General features: G+C 43.6%; 1 protein-coding gene across 1 annotated transcript; it reads right to left on the reverse strand.

Moving 5' to 3' along the window:
* Nucleotides 1-15162: 15162 nt before the first annotated feature.
* On the reverse strand, nucleotides 15163-20973 carry ADPRM (ADP-ribose/CDP-alcohol diphosphatase, manganese dependent). Its single transcript, XM_066586699.1, has 4 exons — nucleotides 20876-20973; nucleotides 17911-18516; nucleotides 16948-17064; nucleotides 15163-16385 (listed from the first exon to the last, which is right to left on the reverse strand). The coding sequence occupies exons 1-4, from the start codon at nucleotides 20883-20885 to the stop codon at nucleotides 16087-16089; spliced, it is 1032 nt and encodes a 343-aa protein (XP_066442796.1). The 5' UTR covers nucleotides 20886-20973; the 3' UTR covers nucleotides 15163-16086.
* Nucleotides 20974-21713: the final 740 nt, after the last annotated feature.

A 21713-nucleotide genomic window follows, 5' to 3' on the forward strand; every position in this document is an offset into this window, starting at 1 on the left:
CTTCTGCCACTCTACTCGCCTCAGTGAGGGCCTTCAGCTCCGCTTCTTGTGCTTAGACATGCGGAGGCAGAGCTTCTGCTTTTAGGACATCTTGTTGTGTGACCACTGCATATCCAGTGTGGAGTCGTCAATCACCCTGGGACCATCTATAAAAAACAACTCAAAATCTGCATTGTCAACAAGGGGTTTCAGTGACTTTTTAAAACTTAAATTTTCTTGTTGCATCAATGCTAGACAATCATGCTGATATTCTATTTCAAAAAGATCAGAATCTTGTTGCAAAAATTTTAAAAATGGCTTATTTGCAATACCTAGATCACCTATGCCTTCTCCTCCCCCCCTTTGAACCAGGGTACTCAATTGGAAGAATAGTAGCTGGGTTCAAGGTAGTATAACATTGGGGGAAAAAAAATTTGATGGATGCAGATAAGGCCTGTACGATGTTAGCACCAATAACAGAGACATGAGTTACATCGGGGCAGAATAATCTACAAACATCTATTAATATTGGAAATGTGATATCCTTTAAGCAAATTCATTATTAATCTGATCCTGCCTGCAATGTCTTATCAAATTTGAGAGAGGAAAAAAACAAAACTTTTACTAGCTGCTCAAGATTCTCACCCCTCCCTTGTGGACAAAAGAAGTATGATCCATTACGTCATCTAGCTCCACCCCCTCGATACTGGCCGCTTGCGTCTATCTTCACACCTTCATTTAAACTCCACAGTCTAAGCATCCACATCTCAACCAAGTAAAGTCTTATGCATGGGGGGGGGGGGGGGGGAAACTATTATCCCCAGTCAATATCTGCATCACACATTTTACATTCATCACAGCCTGAACACGGGTCATTAACTCTCATCCATCCATGCGCTCAAGTCTGCCCCATCACCCCCACATTTGAAGGTTCACCAGCACACACAGATACACAGAAAAAAAGAGTGACAAACATACATACATCAGTTGAAAAACATTGAGGTGAGTGCCACAATGCTACAAAGTACATGATTCTATTGGGATGAGACCACGAATGAGCGCTATCCCCGACAAATCATGTGAAAAAGTCTTATTTACTGAAGCTATTATATGCTATATTAAACGCTGATGTATTTTAGAATCTGTGGGTATCTTTCAGCCCCCCTTCCTTTCCTTCTCTGTCTGTGACTCTGAACTGAAAGCCCCCACCTTTGCAAAATAACTACGAATATGCATTCACTGGCTGAACAGAGTTGTTTTAGTTTAACTATTCCCTGCATTTGAACTCATAAATAACACATATGCTGGGACCTTCTGACAGTGCAACATGTTCTGCACTTTCAACCCCTGTATTCTTAAAAGCCCCCAGAGGATGTGAGTGGGGTATAACTTTCTTACACCTGTATGAAAGAGACCAAGACGTGTCCATTTGTGACCTCAGAACCCAGTAAGAATATACCTTAGAAATTGCTATATTTCCTGCCTTCTAAGACAAATGTTATAATTCATTAGATTCATTACAAGCTTCCATTCCATTACAGCAAGCAAACATAGTTTTCAGGGTTAGTATTGCATTCTCTCTGCTTTGTTATCTCTTGACCTTGAAAGCTAGACACAAGCTGCAGCTTCAAGTAAACAATCCTTCTCCCACTAAAAGTGAGCTCAGTTAACCATTTGCACATATATACATATATATACACACACATACATCTATATCTATCTAGTATTATATACCTTTTCCTCTCTCTCTCTGCCAACAAATCACATGCTTTGTAACTTTCCGTTCGACTTTGCTTGTTTCCCCTATTTCTCTCTTCCTCACTTCAGCTTTTTCTAGCAACCCTTGGTCTTTCAAGGCGCCCTTCTTGGTCCTAAAGACCTCCTCCCAGTCACCATACTGTAATCTACCGTGCGGGTCGATGTCACACATTTTCATAAGAGTTTTCTTACATTTTACAGATTGGGACCCTTGTTTCTCCTCCACCAATTCATCCGCACGGCGGCAGCCCTTGAGGGGATCCGTCTTCTTTAATAAGGTCTTACGCATATTAGAACAACAATAATAATAACACGCTCCATAGAATGTATCCTTCTTAAACCAAATTGTCAGCCCTTTATATACTGGCAAAACAACCGAGGGTCCCTTCTCTTATGAGACTAAATGAAAAGAAAGAGAAAAAAATTCTGCAGATACAACAAACAATCTCCACTATCATTAAAAACACTATGGACTTCAGCAACAAATAGACTAATGACTAGTCCCTGGGTGAGCGATTGGTGCGCTTATCACGGTCAGTGGTCCGTGACGGCAAACCCGAAGCCCACGAGTTACCGTGTAGAACTCTTAACCCAACCCGTCCGGTCACAAAACACAGATAGTCCCTCCTGCTGCAAGACTCTCAGCGTAAAACACAACATAAATATATGCCGGTCTTACCTGGAGTTCTCCGAGTTGATCAGGCTCGGTTTGCAGCAGGACGGGTTCCCCGTGGCGTGGATCCGGGTGGACTGCGCTGCACAGCTTCGGTTTTACCGCCCCACTTCTGGGCGCCATTTGTCAGGGAAATTCCAAGTACAGCACCAATCAGGCCCACCCCAATACCCCGCTGCCGGTGGTAAAGAAGAGACACCACACACGGAGGTCTGGTATAGTTCCTCACACGGGGACATAACTGCGCACTTTATTACAGATTACATGGGATCTTATACCCTTTGGTCTCATCACTAGGAATGGGTAATGGTCTCATTGGCTCAAATTCACCGCATAACCATATATGTAAAGTCCGGATTTCCGGCTGAGACAGTGAAAGTTATATACGTAGATGAACAGTCGTTATCTAGATACGGTGCTTCTGGGAAAACAGCCAAGCACGCGGCCTTCGTGTACGGTTCTTCCTTGCGGTGGGAAGGAAGGCAAATCTATTAAATAGTTTCTTTTCAAGTGTATTCACGAACGGAAAAAAAAATGGCACACAAGAAGGAGGGGAATTAAACGAACCCCCCGCTAAATATTGCATACCTAACACAGGAGGAAGTGCAGAGACGGTGTTACTATCGTGTGGGCAGGCAAAGCACAGGATCCACACGATCGTGACCAAAGGGGACTCAATATGCATACAGGTTTCACCCAACTGTCCCTGTTCTACGCAGAAGGTTGGCATGGCCCTACCTGAGCGAGGACATTGCCCCAATAAGGGCAGCCCAGCGGTCTTCGGATCTGGGCCCTAGCTGATCCTAGGAGCCACGCACCAGAACAGGATGCATTCACATGCCACATGACAGACCCAGAATACACTGCATATAACATGCAACCACTAGTAACAGATAGAAAGCTGACTATAAATACCAGGTATTAGTTAACATGTTGTACAATATGTGGAAGCTAGCAGGCCACTTCACGGCTCCTGGTTATACTGCTAGTCCCTACACTAACCAGGAGTCCAGCAGAACCGGACAGCGTTCACACTGCACGCTGCAACAGGACAAGACACAGATTGCAGGACACACAGCAAACTAACACAAAACTGACAGAATATAAACGTACAAACGGACATGAACCAAGTCACACTCCAACCCTCACCAGACAAGCATTCATGACTACTTACCTGATGGGCCATGCAGACTGACCAGGAGCTGGGTTTATACGTGAGCACAAATCCAGTGGATTGGCTAGCAGACAGTACCACAGCCAGCCAGCTCAATCATTAACCCTGAGAGTGCTGTGCTGCTGGAATCACAATAGTACAACATGTCTCAGCAGCACACGTAACAGTCGGTTAATGAGGATTAAAATCGATAAATCACCAGGCGCAGATGGAATACACCCAAGGGTTCTAAAGGAACCAAGTGATGTAAAAGCTAGATCACTATTTCTTATATTTATGGACACTATCAAGACCGGGGTAGCACCATCAGATTGGCGCATTGCCAATGTCATTCCAATATACAAAAAGGAGTCCAAAAGAGAGCCTGGTAACTACAAGCCGGTAAGTCTCACTTCAATAACTGGAAAAATATTCAAGGGGTTTCTGAGAGATGCCATCCTAGAATACCTCAAAAAGAAAAACGGAATAACTCCCTTACCAGCACGGGTTCAAGAGGGGTCGATCATGTCAGACCAATTTGATCAGCATCTACGATAAAGTAAGTTCTAGGCTGGATCTGGGAAAGTCTATTGATCTTGTATATCTTGATTTCTCTAAAGCATTTGACACCATGCTGTGCTGCATAATAGGTTGATATATAAAGTGAGGCAGCTCGTTCTTGGCAAAAACGTGTGTATCTGGGTAAGGAACTGGCTCAGAGATAGAAACTGCTTCTATGTACACGAATATAACTAATATAATACTGCCCATATGTACAAGAATATAACTACTATAATACTGCCTCGAATGTACAAGAATATAACTACTATAATACTGCCTCCTATGTACAATAATATAACTACTATATTACTACCCCCTATGTACAATAATATAACTACTATAATACTGCCCCCTATGTGAAAGAATATAACTACTATACTCCTGCTGCTATGTACAAGAATATAACAACTATAATACTGCTCCTATGTACCAGAATATAACCACTATAAAACTGCCCCCTATGTACAAGTATACAACTACTATAATACTGCCCATATGTACAAGAATATAACTACTATAATACTGCCCCCTATGTACAAGAATATAAGTACTATAATACTGCCTCCTATGTACAAGAATATAGCTACTATAATACTGCCCCCTATGTACAAGAATATAACTACTATAATACTGCCTCGTATGTACAAGAATATAACTACTATAATACTACCTCCTGTAAGGACTGGCGGTTCACGGGTCCGTCGTGCCCGCACCGCCGGTCCTGTAACACGTGCGGCTGCTGTGCGGTGCAGGGGGGCCCTGGTCCTCGTCACCTCCCCTGGCTGCCGAGCTCCCCCTCGTCGCCGGGTTGCTAGAGACGCGGTGGGTGTTGCCCTGTGTCGTGTCCTCAGTATTATGGCAACTAGGCATGTGTCTCCTTTCCTGCCTCCTGTAGGGCTTAGGGCGAGTTCCCCAGTGCTTCTGGGTGCTCTCAGCTGCTGTCGGACTCCCCGTCCCAATCAGTTGCTGGGGCCGGAGCTCTGATAGCATTTAAACCTGCTTGTGTCTGCAGACCAGTGCCAGTGTTAGTTTAGTCTTCCTGCTACACCAGCGTACTTTGTGTTTTGACTCCTGATATTGACTCCCTGTTTTTGAACCTGACGTTGCCTTTGCCTGACCCTCTGGTAACGCGTACCCTCTTGTTGCTGACCCGGATCGTCTGACTCTCCTTGCTGTTGTTTGTTCCAGTGTCTGTCCGTTTGTCAGTCCTAGTGTTCCCCTTCCCTAGTGAGTGTAGGGACTGTCGCTCAATTGTCGCCCTGGGGCTTAGCCCAGGGGGGCAAGTAGGTAGGGACAGGGGTTGCAGGTATTTTCAGGGACTTCCAGTTTCCCGGACCCCGAGTCCTGACAGTAACACTGGCCAAAAGGAAGACAGATCCCTACATCCGACCAGCAACCTTGAACCCCGCTATGGAGGCTGTGGCGGCCTTAGCCAACCAGGTCCAGGCTCTGACGGACCTGGTCCAGGACCTGACTGCTCGCCTGCAGCATCAGGAGCAGCAAGGGGCTTCTAATATGGTGCAGCTCCCCCCCCCCCTCCCTCCTGGTACGGTTTCTGAACCCCGAGCAACACCTCCTGACTTCTTTTCTGGGGAGAGAAGTCAGTTTTTTGTGTTCAGAGAAGGCTGCAAGCTTTATTTTGACCTCCGACCCCACACCTCTGGCACAGAATACCAGAAGGTGGGTTTCGTGATAAGTCGCCTGAGGGGAGAACCCCAAAACTGGGCCTTCTCCTTACCAGCTGACTCCCCCACCCGACAGTCACTAGACGCCTTTTTTGCTGCTGTGGGCCAGCTGTATGATGAACCTGACCGTGCTGCCTTCGCAGTCTCTAAACTCCTGGCCTTGCGACTGCGGCAGAAGGTGGCTGAGGACTATTGTTCACAATTTCGCCAACACTGCATGGAGTCTGGGTGGAATGACGCTGCCTTAAAGGACCTGTTTCTGGCCGGTCTGTCGGAGGGCCTCAAGGACCTCTTGGTGGCACACCCGGAGCCTAGGACCTTGGAGCAAGCCATGTCCCTAGCCATCCGGGCTGACCGCCGCTTGAGGGCCAGACGCTCGATTCGGACCAGCCCTGTCCGTACGTCTACATCTTCGGTGGTTCCGACCTTAACCCCTCCCTCCGCAGAACACATGGAGCTGGGAACCATGACCCCGAAGCAACGTCGGGAGTATCGTCTCAGGATGAGCCTCTGTCTCTACTGTGGGGGAGCCAGGTCATCGCATTGTGACCTGCGAGAAAAAGCCGCGGCAGGAAAACTTCCGCTCCTAGGCAGTTGTCGGGAGGACTGTCGAGGAGCTAAGGTACTCCCTGTAAGGTCTAAAATGTTGTTGCCCTGCACCTTAGAATTCCGGTCTTTCTACCGTGCCGGGCAAGCGTTTCTTGATTCTGGAGCTGCTGCTAATTTTGTTAATTTCGATTTTGTTGCTAAACTGTCTGGGTATTTTTTCCGTTTAGTCTCTGGTGTCGATTCTACTCCCTTGCAGGCTGGTCTTGTAAATCTGGTTACCCCAGAGTTACAGTTCACTATTGGGGCCTTACATACAGAGTCCTGTACGTTTTTGGTGATGAAGAACCTGTCTGTGGATGTTGTGCTAGGGCTACCCTAGCTAAGGGAACACAACCCTGTAATTAACTGGGGCACGTTGGAGCTGGTCAAGTGGGGTTCTCGCTGTGACAGCCACGTGCACCCAGTGGAGGTGGATGTCTCCACCTGCGAGGGAGTTGAACTACCTGACTACCTCTCCGAGTTTTCGGACGTCTTTTCTAAACAGCTATCAGAAGCCTTGCCTCCCCACAGAGAATGGGATTGTAAGATAGAGTTGATTCCAGGGGCCAAACTTCCTAAAGGTCGAATCTATAATGTTACAGTTCCGGAGAGGGAGTCTATGAAGGATTATATCCAGGATAGTTTGGCCTGGGGGCACATCCGGCCCTCCGAGTCTCCAGTAGGAGCTGGCTTCTTCTTTGTGAAGAAAAAGGACGTATTGATTACAGGGAGCTAAACAAAATCACTATCAGGAACCAGTAGGCCCTTCCGCTCAACCCTGACCTCCTCAACCAGGTCACCGGTGCCCAGTGGTTCTCTAAACTCGACCTAAGGGGAGCTTACAACCTCATTCGTATTCAGGAGGGGGATGAGTGGAAGACGGCATTCAACACACCCCTCGGTCACTTTGAGTACCTGGTCATGCCTTTTAGGTTGTGTAACGCCCCTGCTATTTTTCAAGGTTTCATGAACTCAGTTTTTCAGGACATCATGGGGGTGTTCGTCGTAGTGTATCTAGATGATATTCTGATTTTTTCCTCCGACTGGGAGACACACCAGGTACATGTTCTGACTCGACTCAGGGCTAACCAGCTGTTTGCTAAGCTTGAAAAATGTGTTTTTGGGGTGCAGAATATAACCTTTTTAGAGTATATCATTACTCCATGGGATATCCAGATGGATCTGGGAAAGGTGAAAGCTATCACAAAGTGGGCCCAACCAGTCACTCTAAAGGCCCTTCAGCGCTTCTTGGGCTTCGCTAATTATTATCGGAAGTTCATTAAGAACTTCTCTGTAGTGGCTAAACCCTTGACGGATCTCACCAGGAAAGGGGCGGATTTGAGTACCTGGTCTCCAGATGCGCTGGCGGCCTTCGCTACCCTGAAGGCTGCCTTTTCCTCCGCACCCGTTCTGGTCCAACCAGACCTGTCTTGCCCGTTTCTGGTGGAGGTGGATGCCTCTGAGTTTGGAGTAGGGGTGGTGCTTTCTCAGGAGCCGTCTACACTCACAAATCTTAGACCGTGCGCTTACTTTTCTAGAAAATTTTCCCCTACTGAACAAAATTATGATATAGGCAATCGTGAGTTACTTGCTATAAAATGGGCGTTCGAGGAGTGGAGGCATTTTTTGGAGGGAGCACGCCATCAGATCATGGTACTCACAGACCATAAGAACCTTATATGTTTAGATTCTGCTAAAAGGTTGAATGCGCGACAAGCTCGTTGGGCTCTTTTCTTTTCTCGTTTTAATTTTCTGGTTACCTACCGACCCGATTCAAAGAACGTTAAGGCAGATGCCCTATCTAGGAGTTTTGGTATTCCGGAACCTCCTGAGTCGGAGCCTGAAACTATCCTTTCCCCTGGGGTGGTTCTCGCAGCTGTCTCCACTGACCTCACGCCGCTAATTCAGGCTGCGCAGCAATCAGCCCCTGAAGCAGTTCCAGAAGGCAAACTGTTTGTTCCTCTTCCATTAAGGTTGAAGGTGTTAGAAGAGACGCATGCCTCGATACTTGCTGGTCACCCCGGTATCCAGGGAACTCAGGAATTACTTTCCAGAATTTATTGGTGGCCTCATATGAGTAGGGATGCTCGGGCTGTTGTCACTGCTTGTCCGGTGTGCGCCAGGGGGAAGAGTGTCAGGAGACGTCCTGAGGGGCCTCTTCTTCCCTTGCCCATTCCGTCCAGGCCCTGGACACATCTGTCCATGGACTTCATCACAGATTTGCCCCCGTCACAGGGGAATACGGTCATTTGGATTATTGTAGATCGGTTCTCCAAAATGGCACATTTCATTCCTCTGAGCAAGTTACCAAATGCCAAACTGCTATCTGACATGTTTATTAAGGAGGAGGTGCGGTTGCATGGGGTTCCTGAGGACGTGGTCTCAGATAGAGGTGTACAGTTTGTCGCTCGCTTCTGGTGAGCTTTCTGCAGGAAACTGAATATTGGTTTGTCCTTTTCGTCTGCTTTTCATCCCGAGTCGAATGGGCAAACTGAGAGGATGAATCAAGAATTAATCCAATACCTGCGACTGTTTGTTTCTGACAATCAACATCTGTGGGTTAACTTTCTACCTCTCGCCGAGTTTGCCATTAACAACCATGTAAATTCGTCTTCTCATGTGTCGCCGTTATTATGTAATTATGGTTTCAATCCTTGATTTTCTTTTTCTGCGCCCTGAGTTTCTGACACGCCGTCTGCGGACTCTGCCATTAATGAACTGTGCACAGTTTGGGCCCAGGTTCATAAGAACCTTCAGGGTTCCCAGAATAAACTTCTTGGTCAAGCTAATAAAAGACGCACGATCTCTGCACCGTTCGTGGTTGGGGAGCAGGTATTACTGGCCTCAAAAAATTTGAGACTCAAGGTCCCATCCCTAAAGCTGGCTCCTCGCTTTGCTGGTCCATACACCATCTCCCAGGTGGTGAATCCTGTTGCGTACAGACTATCTCTTCCGCAGTCGTGGAAGATTCAGGACGTCTTCCACAAGGGGCTGCTGAAGAAATATGTAACTCCAGTTCTGCCCGCCCAGAGCCCGCCCTCTCCTACGCTTGTACAGGGGGAACTGGAGTATGAGGTAGAGCGTTTGATTGATGCTCGGCGTGTGAGAGGTATTTTACAATATCTGGTACATTGGAAGGGTTTTGGCCCTTAGGACCATACATGGATTCCTGCCCGGGACGTACATGCTGTGCGGCGCAGGTGGGCCCTGGTCCTCGTCACCTCCCTGGCCGCCGAGCTCCTCCTCGCCGCCGGGTTGCTAGGGACGCGGTGGGTGTTGCCCCGCGTCGTGTCCTCAGTATTATGGCAACTAGGCATGTGTCTCCTTTCCTGCCTCCTGCAGGGCTAAGAGCAGGTTCCCCAGTGCTGCAGGGTGCACTCAGCTGCTGTCAGACTCCCCGCCCCAATCAGCTGCTAGGGCGGGAGCTCTGACAGCATTTAAACCTGCTTGTGTCTGCAGACCAGTGCCATTGTTAGTTTGGTCTTCCTGCTACACCAGCGTACTTTGTGTTTTGACTCCTGATATTGACTCTCTGCTTTTGACTTGACGTTGCCTTTGCCTGACCCTCTTGTACCATGTACCCTCTCGTTGCTGACCCGGATCGTCTGACTCTCCTTGCTGTTGTTTGTTCCAGTGTCTGTCCGTTTGTCAGTCCTAGTGTTCCCCTTCCCTAGTGAGTGTAGGGACTGTCGCCCAGTTGTCGCCCTGGGGCTTAGCCCAGGGGGGCAAGTAGGTAAGGACAGGGGTTGCGGGTATTTTCAGGGACTTCCAGTTTCCCGGCCCTGACACCTCCAACGTACAAGAATATAACTACTATAATATTACCCCCTATGTACAAGAATATAACTACTATTAAACTGCTCCTATGTACAAGAATAGAACTACTATAATACTGCCCCCTATGTACAAGAATATAACTACTATTAAACTGCTCCTATGTACAAGAATATAACTACTATAATACTGCCTCCTATGTACAAGAATAAGACTACTATAATACTACCCCCTAAGTGCAAGAATATAACTACAATAATACTGCTCCCTCTGTACAAGAATATAACTACTATAATACTGCTGCTATGTACAAGAATATAACTAATATAATACTGCTCCTATGTACAAGAATTTAACTTCTATAATACTGCTATGTACAAGAATATAGCTACTAGAATACTGCCTTCTATGTACAAGAATATAACTACTATAATCCTGCCTTCCATATACAAGAATATAACTACTATAATACTGTCTCCTATGTACAAGAATATAACTACTATTATACTGCCCCCTATGTACAATAATATAACAACTATAATACTGCTCCCTCTGTACAAGAATATAACTACTATAATACTACCTCCTATGTACAAGAATATAACTACTATAATACTGCTCCTATGTACAAGAATATAACTACTATAATAGTGCTCCGTATGTACAAGAATATAACTACTATAATAGTGCTCCGTATGTACAAGAATATAACTACTATAATACTACCTCCTATGTACAAGAATATAACTACTGTAATACTACCTCCTATGCACAAGAATATAACTACTATGATATTGCCTCCTATGTACAAGAATATAACTACTATAATATTACCCCCTATGTACAAGAATATAACTACTATAATCCTGCCTCCTATGTACAAGAATATAACAACAATAATACTGCCCTATGTACAAGAATATAACTACTATAATACTGCCCCCTATGTACAAGAATCTAACTACTATAATACTGCCCCCTATGTACAAGAATATAACTACTATAATACTGCCCCCTATGTACAAGAATATAACTACTATAATATTGCCTTCTATGTACAATAATATAACTACTATAATACTACTTCCTATGTGCAGGAATATAACTACTATAATACTGCTCCTATGTACAAGAATATAACTACTATAATCCTGCCTCCTATGTACAAGAATATAACAACAATAATACTGCCCTATGTACAAGAATATAACTACTATAATACTGCTCATATGTACAAAAATATAACTACTATAATACTGCCCCTATGTACAAGACTATAACCACTATAATACTGCCCCCTATGTACAAGAATATAACTACTATAATACTACCTCCTATGTACAAGAATATAACTACTATAATCCTGCCTCCTATGTACAAGAATATAACAACAATAATACTGCCCTATGTACAAGAATATAACTACTATAATACTGCCCCCTATGTACAAGAATATAACTACTATAATACTGCCCCCTATGTACAAGAATATAACTACTATAATATTGCCTTCTATGTACAATAATATAACTACTATAATACTACTTCCTATGTGCAGGAATATAACTACTATAATACTGCTCCTATGTACAAGAATATAACTACTATAATACCGCCCTCTATGTACAAGAATATGACTACTATAATATTGCCCCCTATGTACAAGAATAAAACTACTATAATACTGCCCACATTGACAAGAATATAACTACTATAATACTGCCTCCTATATACAAGAATATAACTACTATAATACTGCTCCTATGTACAAGAGTATAACTACTATATTACTACCCCCTATGTACAATAATCTTACTACTATAATACTACTTCCTATGTACAAGAAAATAACTACTATAATGCTGCCCTTTATGTACAAGAATATAACTACTATAATACTATCTCATATGTACAAGAATATAACTACTGTAATACTGTCTCCTATGTACAAAAATATAACTACTATAATACTGCTCCCTATGTACAAGAATGTAACTACTATAATACTGCCTCCCATGTACAAGAATATAACTACTATAATACTGCCCCCTATGTACAAGAATATAACTACTATAATACTGCCTCGCATGTACAAGAATATAACTACTATAATACTGCCTCCTATGTACAAGAATATAACTACTGTAACACTACCTCCTATGTAAAAGAATATAACTACTATTATACTACCTGCTATGTAGAAGAATATAACTACTATAATACTGCTCCCTCTGTACAAGAATATAACTACTATAATACTGCTCATATGTACAAAAATATAACTACTATAATACTGCCCCTATGTACAAGACTATAACCACTATAATACTGCCCCCTATGTACAAGAATATAACTACTATAATACTACCTCCTATGTACAAGAATATAACTACTATAATACTACCTCCTATGTACAAGAATATATCTACTATAATATTGCCCTCCTATGTACAAGACTATAACTACTATAATACTGCTCCCTATGTACAAGAATATAACTACTATAATACTGCTCCCTATATACAAGAATATAACTACTATAATACTGCTCCCAATCTACAAGAATATAACTACTATAATACTGCTCCCAATGTACAAGAATATAACTACTATAATACTGCTCCCTATGTACAAGAATATAACTACTACAATACTGCCCGCTATGTACAAGAATATAACCACTATAAAACTGCTCCTATGTACAAGAATATAACTACTATAATACTGCCTCCTATGTACAAGAATATAACTACTATAATACTGACCCTATATACAAGACTATAACCACTATAATACTGCCCCCTATGTACAAGAATATAACTATTATAACACTGCCACTATGTACAAGAATGTAACTACTATAATACTGCTCCTATGTACAAGAATATAACAGCTATAATACTGCCCCCTATGTACAAGAATATAACTACTATAATACTGCCCGCTATGTACAAGAATATAACTACTATAATACTGCCCGCTATGCACAAGAATATAACTACTATAGTACTGCCCCTATGTACAATATAACTACTATAATACTGCCTCCTATGTACAAGAATATAACTAATATAATACTGCCTGCTATATACAAGAATATAACTACTATAAAACTGCTATAATACTGCCCCCTATGTACAAGAATATAACTACTATAATACTGCCCGCTATTGACAAGAATACAACTACTATAATACTGCCCGCTATGTACAAGAATATAACTACTATAAAACTGCTCCTATGTACAAGAATATAACTGCTATAATACTGCCCCCTATGTACAAGAATATAACTGCTATAATTCTGCCCCCTATGTACAAGAATATAACTACTATAATACTGCCCCCTATGTACAAGAATATAACTACTATAATACTGCCCCCTATGTACAAGAATATTTGTACTGTAATACTGCCTCCTATGTTCAAGAATATAACTACCGTATATTCCGGCGCATAAGACGACCTTTTAACCGGGGGTCGTCTTATACGCCAGGTATACAAAAAAACAGGTGTCAAAAAAAACAAAAAGCAGAACTCACCTTCCCCGGTGTTCTGCGGCGCTGCTGCAGGCTGTCGCTCCCTCCTTGTCCCTGACAGAGCATTGCTTTCTGGATGCGGGTCTTGAAATCCCCGCCTCCAGAAAGCTAATGCTGTGATTAACTAACTCACACGGCGTCAGCCAATCACAGCCATTCAATGACATCATTGAATGGCTGTGATTGGCTGACGCCGCCAGAGTTAGCCAATCACAGCCATTCAATGATGTCATTGAATGGCTGTGATTGGCTGACGCTGCGTTTTTTTTTTTACACCGCACTCCTGGCGTATAAGGCGACAGTTGGGGGGGTCGCCTTATACGCTGGAATATACGGTCCTATAATACTGCCTATGTACAAGAATATAACTGCTGTAATACTGCCCCCTATGTACAAGAATATAACTACTATAATACTGCCCCCTATGTACAAGAATATAACTACTATAATACTGCTCCTATGTACAAGAATATAACTACTATAATACTGCTCCTAAGTACAAGAATATAACTACTTTAATACTGCCTGCTCTGCACAAGAATATAACTACTATAATACTGCCTCCTATGTACAAGAATATAACTACTATAATACTGCTCCTATGTAAAAGAATATAACTACTATAATACTGCTCCTATGTACAAGAATATAACTACTTTAATACTGCCTGCTCTGCACAAGAATATAACTACTATAATACTACCCCCTATGTACAAGAATATAACTACTATAATACTGCTCCTATGTGCAAGAATATAACTACTATAATACTGCTCCTATGTACAAGAATATAACTACTATAATACTGCCCCCTATGTACAAGAATATAACTTTTATAATACTGCCTGCTCTGCACAAGAATATAACTACTATAATGCTGCTCCTATGTACAAGAATATAACTACTATAATACTGCTCCTATGTACAAGAATATAACTACTATAATACTGCTCCCCTATGTACAAGAATATAAATACTATAATACTGACCCCTATGTACAAGAATATAACTACTACAATACTGCCCCCTATGTACAAGAATATAACTACTGTAATACTGCCCCCTATGTACAAGAATATAACTACTATAATACTGCTCCTATGTACAAGAATATAACTACTATAATACTGCTCCCTATGTACAAGAATATAACTACTATAATACTGCCCCCTATGTACAAGAATATAACTACTATAATACTGCTCCCCTATGTACAAGAATATAACTACTATAATACTGCTCCCCTATGTACAAGAATATAACTACTATAATACTGCCCCTATGTACAAGAATATAACTACTATAATACTGCCCCTATGTACAAGAATATAACTACTGTAATACTGCCCCCTATGTACAAGAATATAACTACTACAATACTGCCCTCTGTAGCTAAGAATGACACAATATACCAAATATGAAATAAACAACTTACTATGTATTCTATGTGAAAAATATATTTTGTATTTCACACTATATTATACAGGTTTCCATTTTACATGTATGAGCAGTGGATACTTTCTATGTATTAGTGCTCATTCAGATGATCCTGTGGGTCACAGATTTTACTGGTATGTGTGTGAGCTCATGAGCCGGCAGAGTCGGCCATTGCGGCATATGGTAGCGAGTGCACTGCGCATGGCTGCGTATCTCACGCACGTTGCCATGCTCAGTGTGACTTGTGCATTTTTTTTTAATTCCCCGTCTCATAGCAGGGTTGTGTACGTATCATCACCCATATGCAATGTATTGCGTATGGACAGTGTAGCATATGCTGCCCATAGAAAAGAATAGGGCTCACGCTGTGTGATATGCGGTGAACTAGAGCATGCTCTGATCTTTATCACGTACATATCTAGAGGCAGCGTTTACACGCTAATGTGAATAGATCAGTGAAAGTCCATGTCCTCTCACTGACTCCATCCACCGCGTCTACTATGTGCCGAAATCACGGTCTTGTGAATGAGCCCTTATAGAGATCTTGCAATGTTCTACTCCTTGGTCTGCAGTCTAATATTCCAGAACTATTTCATGTTTTTGCAGTACAAAATCTTTAAGTGGATATTCTGGCAGTGAGATGTTTTTTGCAGTTTTCACCCTTCCCCTGATGGGTGAAAACAGATTGATCGGAAGGAGCAAATCACTGGGACCCCCACGATCCCGAGAATAGTGAACCCATGTCGCTCTTATTTCACAGTTCAAGTTACAGTCCCCCATCAGACTACCCCTTTAACTGGCGGAAGAAAAAATGCTGTGCTTTAAGTCACAACAATACATTCTAGGGTCAACTGGCCATCTTTGTTATTAACCAAAGTTCATCCAGTTATCTCACTACATTCATCTTCCCAGAAGATTGTCCAAGGCTTGTTCCCACCGTCTACTTGCTATTCCTATAGAACAGTGTTCTATCTGGGATGAGGCCTCGGCCTCTCAGGACCATTTTGTCCTCATATATATATATGGTGCCAAACGCCTGGCTCTCAGGGGGAGTTTCAATGATGCCATTGAACGTTAAGTGGTGGACTCCACTCTGATCCTGGAAGTAGCCGCCATCATGATCGTGCCCAGCAAAGTAGGCCACCACGCAGGGATGAGACTGTAGAGTAGCTAGGACCTCTGGATAGTTCCAGGTCAGACATATGGGATCTGTGGAGTCTGGGTGGACAGGAAGATGACCTGTAAAGGACAAACATTTTTATTATGTCTGTTTGCATTATAACAGCTTTATCAGATCAGTGCAGAGTAAGCAAGACAGTTTAACATGCTGTGCTCTTCACATTAAAGGGGTATTCCCATCTTGGCTTTTCATAGCCAAAATAAGACACTACTACCCTGGAGCCTACAGAAAAAGCCAAGCATGCAGTTGATTGTTGTTTTTGTAACTTGAATGAATAGGGACTACGCTGTTTCTGTAACTCGCTGTGCTACGCTGTTCCCGTAGCTGCCATTCACTTCAATGAGCGCTACTTAAACAGCACTCAGCCCTTTCCAACAGGTGATGGCAACAGAGCGCTGGGTTCTCCCATCCCGGCCATGATAAGCCAAGATGAGAATACCCTTTAACTCCTACATACATAACAGAACAGAGAATTCAGTGTGTCTGCCGTTACACTGTGCCGCACACATACAGAGTAGCATGAGAGACCTGACAGGTTCTCTTGAAACATAATTGGCATTAGTTATTAGGCTGGTACCTGCTACGACATCTGTTGTGTGTGCATGTAAGAAGGTGATGTACCTGCAACCATCACTTTTTCATTGTTTTTATCTGAGGTCTCGAGAACATCATTAATCCAGTTGAGTTGAGCAGCGCTGATCCCTCCATTAAATTGGACAAACCGAGTTTCTGAAAGATCTGCAACGTGGAAAAGGGAAAAAAAAATGTGATTATACCCCCAGTCCACATGCCGGTTATATTGTTTCATCTTACAATTGAAAAATACTGAGAACTTGGCATGGCTCTCTCCATTTTACTTGGACTGGATATTAAATAGCACAAAACTCCTAGAGCTCCACCTAAGTGTTCTACTACTCAGTCCCTCTGAGGATTAGGGTGTCCCATGTATACTACTATATACAGTATATATCAGCCAACCCTACTGATTTCTGTAGGTTTGACTGATCATCTAATGTGTATTGATGCCTCCTGACTCTCCCCGGAGAACCATTGTCGGGAGAGATAAGGATAGGGTAGACGGATTTCAGCTACCTAATCCTAATCAGAGTCTGTCCACTACTCTGAACACATGCACACTAGGGTGGGGGGGGCATGTTTATGGGGGTTTTGGGTGAGATAGTTGACGGTCAAATACTCGCAGCTATCTAATGACCACCCTTACATGAGGAGGACAATACATGTGGCTCTGAAGTTGATGTTTAAGCCTACAGGTTTTAATGAACTTTGGAGTTACATGCCACACAGTCTTTTAAGGTCCTCTTACACGGGCCAAGAATCTTACGATTCAGATGGGCTAGTAACATCATCGCCAGCTCGTCCACGCTTGGGCAGCCTGTTTAAATTGCGGAGCTGATTTTTATGCCAGCTGAAACTTAATGACGAGCGAGAACCTCATGCTTCTCACTCTTGCCCATGTTTAAAGTGAATGATTATCGTTCAGCTTCTCTAGTTTGAACGATTATATGAACCATAATCGGTCCGTCGACTCTCACTGCAGTCACCATCATCTTCCCCATTCAATACCTTTTGGACTGTTCTTATCTTCATTCGGATTCTTCTGTCTCAGGAGCTTCAAGGACTTGATGTGCTTATCGCTAGAAGGATCTCTTCCAATTACACTAAAGTCATAAGAGTCAATTAAAAGCAACCGAAATTTGGGGGAAGGACTGAAGTGATATGAGTAAAAAGAGTCCAGGGAGTCCCCACCATCTTCAGGACTCATGGTCAATGTACCCTGCAGTCTTGAACTGTTCAGCCTTGACTCCATTAACTGCTTCCTACTGAAGTTGTAGAACTCATGGTTTCCCCAGATGTGATGGACGGGGGTCTCTAGTTTATAAATCTCTGTGAAGACCTTCTTCAGTGACAGCTCTGAAGATTTGTAAGTGAAGTTATAACCATCTATAAGGTCTCCAAGTTGGAGGATAAACTGAGGAACAAAGCGCTCTGAAGCCCACTCTTGTATGGCACCTTGAAGCAAGGATAGACTATTCCTGTAGTATCTCATTCTTGTCTTGGTGTAGTTGTAACCATTGTCTATGTCGGCATACTGGATATCAGCAATGACACCAAACGTGAAAAAGGGTTCCTCCATTTCTTCGTTTACAGGGTATTTCAACATCTCAGCTTCTGAAATACAATATACATAGAGGGATGAACAATTATGAAATGAGATGGTTCAAAATAAGATTTTATGAGAGTCAATGCCATGTGCTGATCAGACGGAAAACAATAGCCCCTAATAAATGGCCAACCCAGAACATGCATGCCACATTTCACAGAGCGCTTGTGACTGTTCCAAAGCACTAAAAAGGCCCAAAGCTTGATGCTTCTCTTTCGTGTGTAGACTAGTTTGAAGTCTATGGAGTATCATTGATCATTTATTGGGGGAGTTTATATAGAGTGTTCCCCCAAAAATAAGACCCTGTCTAATATTAATTTTTGCCCCAAAAGAGGCACTAGGTCTTATTTTACTTACATAACAAGCTTGATCAACATCCCTCACGTCGCTCTCTGAAAGTCCGCGCTGTTCTTCAGTCCTAGCCCCTTGTACATCATCACTTCCTGGTAAAGGGATTCATAAATCCCACCTCCAGTAAGCGATAGCTGTGATTGGTTCTCCAGCGCTGCTCAGCCAATCAATACAGCTCTCCAGTGCTGCTCAGCCAATCAATGCAGCTCTCAATGAACCAATCACACCCATCGAGTGCCACAGCTAAGCCAATCAACAGGAATCACATTGTCAAGTTGGGATTTATGAATTGGCTGGGCAGCGGCTAGCCAATTTATAAACCCTGCCTCCATAGCACGTAGCTATTCATCAGTTCTTTGAGCGCCGCAGCTCAGCCTATCAATGTAGCACTGGATGAACCAATGTGATGGCTGTGATTGGTTCATCGAGTGCTGCATAGATTGGTTCTTGAGCGCCATGGCTCAGCCAATCACAGCCATCGCTTCCTGGAGGCGGGATTCATCCTGTAACCAGGAGGTGATAATGTACAAGCGGCTAGGACTGCAGAAAACAGTGTGGACCTCCGGAGAGCAGCATGAGGAACCTGGACAGCGCCTGCTAGGTAATGTATTACTTTTTTTTAATGTAATGTAGCTAGGGTTTATTTTCAGGGTAGGGCTTATATTTCCAGCCTCCCCAAAAATTCCCCCCAAAAATCAGGGTAGGGGCTTATTTTCAGGCAAACACTATAGTAGGTGCAAATGTGCCTGCCAGATCACTTGTGGGTCTGTGCGAGAGACAGATCCCCTTGATCAGATACATTAGGGAGTTGCATCTCCTTGAAGTAGCCCTGATTCTAGGTCTAAATTTTGGAAAGAGGAGAATGCCAACAGCGTCTATGTGTTCCCTTACATTTCAAGCTTTACAAAATCCTCGTCTAAACTTCATATAATATCTGTGAGGAACCTAAAACTCTTTTCATTCTGGTTCGACATTGAAGAATGACATAGAAACAGGATAGTGAGTGAGAACTCAACTAAGCTAGGATGTTCCCCTTGGGGTATTAATATGGCCCCCGATGGGACACCGAGGTCATCCTCTCACATTACGCCTCATGTCCACAGCCGTATTGGTAAAATGCTGCAGGTCGCCCCACAACGTTTTACCGGCGTTTGTAAATACCCAGTTTGCCGGCATAGACGGTGTTTGGCTGTGAGTGTACTGCACATGCCCGCGTATCACGCGCACACGGTCCCATATAAATGACATGCTGTCTCTTCTATCCTGAACCCTGTCCCGCTCTACATCCTGCGCCAGAGTCACACGCATCAGTCTCTTGTCACGGTTCTGATACCGCTTATACATGTCTCCTAATGTAATAGATCTGCCATTTATGTGTGCTCTTAGGCCTGCTGCACAGGGGGGTGAGCGTATTTACATGCTCATTTGTGCTGCCTGTCTGCACAATGAACGTTGCATTTTTGCGCACTTCTGTGGTAGATGGCTTCCAAAGATAACTGATGGCCATGATAGCCGAAGTAAAAATGCCGCTTCAAGTCCCAGCCTGCTGCAATATGGGTCTATCTTCCGACATCTTCTACATGTTCGCCATGATTCAAGATGCCAGCACTATCCCAACCATCACGGGCACTGGGAGAGCAAGACACTAAAGACATTGCAATACCAGGGGCATAACTATAGGGGGTGCAGAGGTAGCGACTGCCCAGTAGCGGGCTTATATAAGGAGACACCAGTATTATAAATAGCACATGGGTGGCTGAGGCGCCGTGATACAGATTTTGCATTGAGCCCCCCTACATTTAGCCTCTGCCTATTCTTCTAAGATTCTAGCAATGCCCCCGCCTGCTACTGTTGCATCGGTGGGCTTCTTAAGAGACCTAACGATGCAGAGGAAAGTTGTGGAAAGGCCCACAAGCCTAAGCAATGCTAGGAGGTATTACAAATAAAGCCTGGTCCAGCACTGCAGGGGTTAATCCTGGCCAGCTGGACTCCGCGAGGGACAAAGGTCAGTCTTACCGGGCAGCATGGGATCTGACCTGAGGAGGTGCTGCTGTCAGCCACACAGGGCTGCATTGCAATCACAGGGACTAGAGCTGCTCATATAGGGAAGTCCTTCCTTGTCACAGTCCTGCCCCCCACGTGACCAGGCTCTGCCCACTCTAGAGCTGGTAGGCTGATGCCAGCTCCTGGGCTCCAATGCTCTCTATATATTTAGTTGGTTCTTTCTTGAGTGGAGCTGTTGTTTTCTGTTAGCAGCAGTAGATCACTAAGCAGACATAGAGGGACATTTATCAAGGCATACGTGCTAATTATTGGCTGTAGAAAACTCGCTAATTGTAAAGCGCACGTTTGTTTTTCCTCCTCGAAAATATGTGTCATTTTGTTTATTTAAACTGCGCTCACCACTTTTCGAAGAGTGATCAGGATTAGTGAGATACGCAGGGACTACGGATTTACTATCATTTACACCAGAAAGCACATAAACTGCTAAAAGATGCGTCACATGTATTAAGCTTAGGCTACTTGCACGCCGACGGCTAAAAAGTTACGCCCAATACAATAAAGACCACAGTTAGGGCTCATTCCCACGTCCGTATGCGTAAAACGTTGCATGGATCACGCAGTGTTTTACCGCCGTGAGAGCCAGAAGTGAGACGGCTATCGCTGCGTAAGGCAGCAATTGTGCAGTGCGCATGACAGCGTATCTCACGTATGCCTTAATTCCCCACTCTGTCTCATAGCGGCGTTCCATTTGCAATGTCACCCGTACGCAATGTATTGCATATGTACAGCGTTGAATATGGAACCCATAGAGGCTGTAATAATAATCTTAATAATAATAATCTTTATTTGT

Source organism: Eleutherodactylus coqui, chromosome 13 (assembly GCF_035609145.1).
Source record: "Eleutherodactylus coqui strain aEleCoq1 chromosome 13, aEleCoq1.hap1, whole genome shotgun sequence".
Lineage (NCBI taxonomy): Eukaryota > Metazoa > Chordata > Amphibia > Anura > Eleutherodactylidae > Eleutherodactylus > Eleutherodactylus coqui.

What these genes read in the sequence shown, in the direction of transcription:
- ADPRM (XM_066586699.1), bottom strand. An exon ending in AGATAAGAACAGTCCAAAAG is followed by an intron (nt 17,065 to 17,910) that starts GTATTGAATGGG and finishes TCCACGTTGCAG; the next exon opens with ATCTTTCAGAAACTCGGTTT. An exon ending in TGAAAAAGTGATGGTTGCAG is followed by an intron (nt 16,386 to 16,947) that starts GTACATCACCTT and finishes TGTCCTTTACAG; the next exon opens with GTCATCTTCCTGTCCACCCA.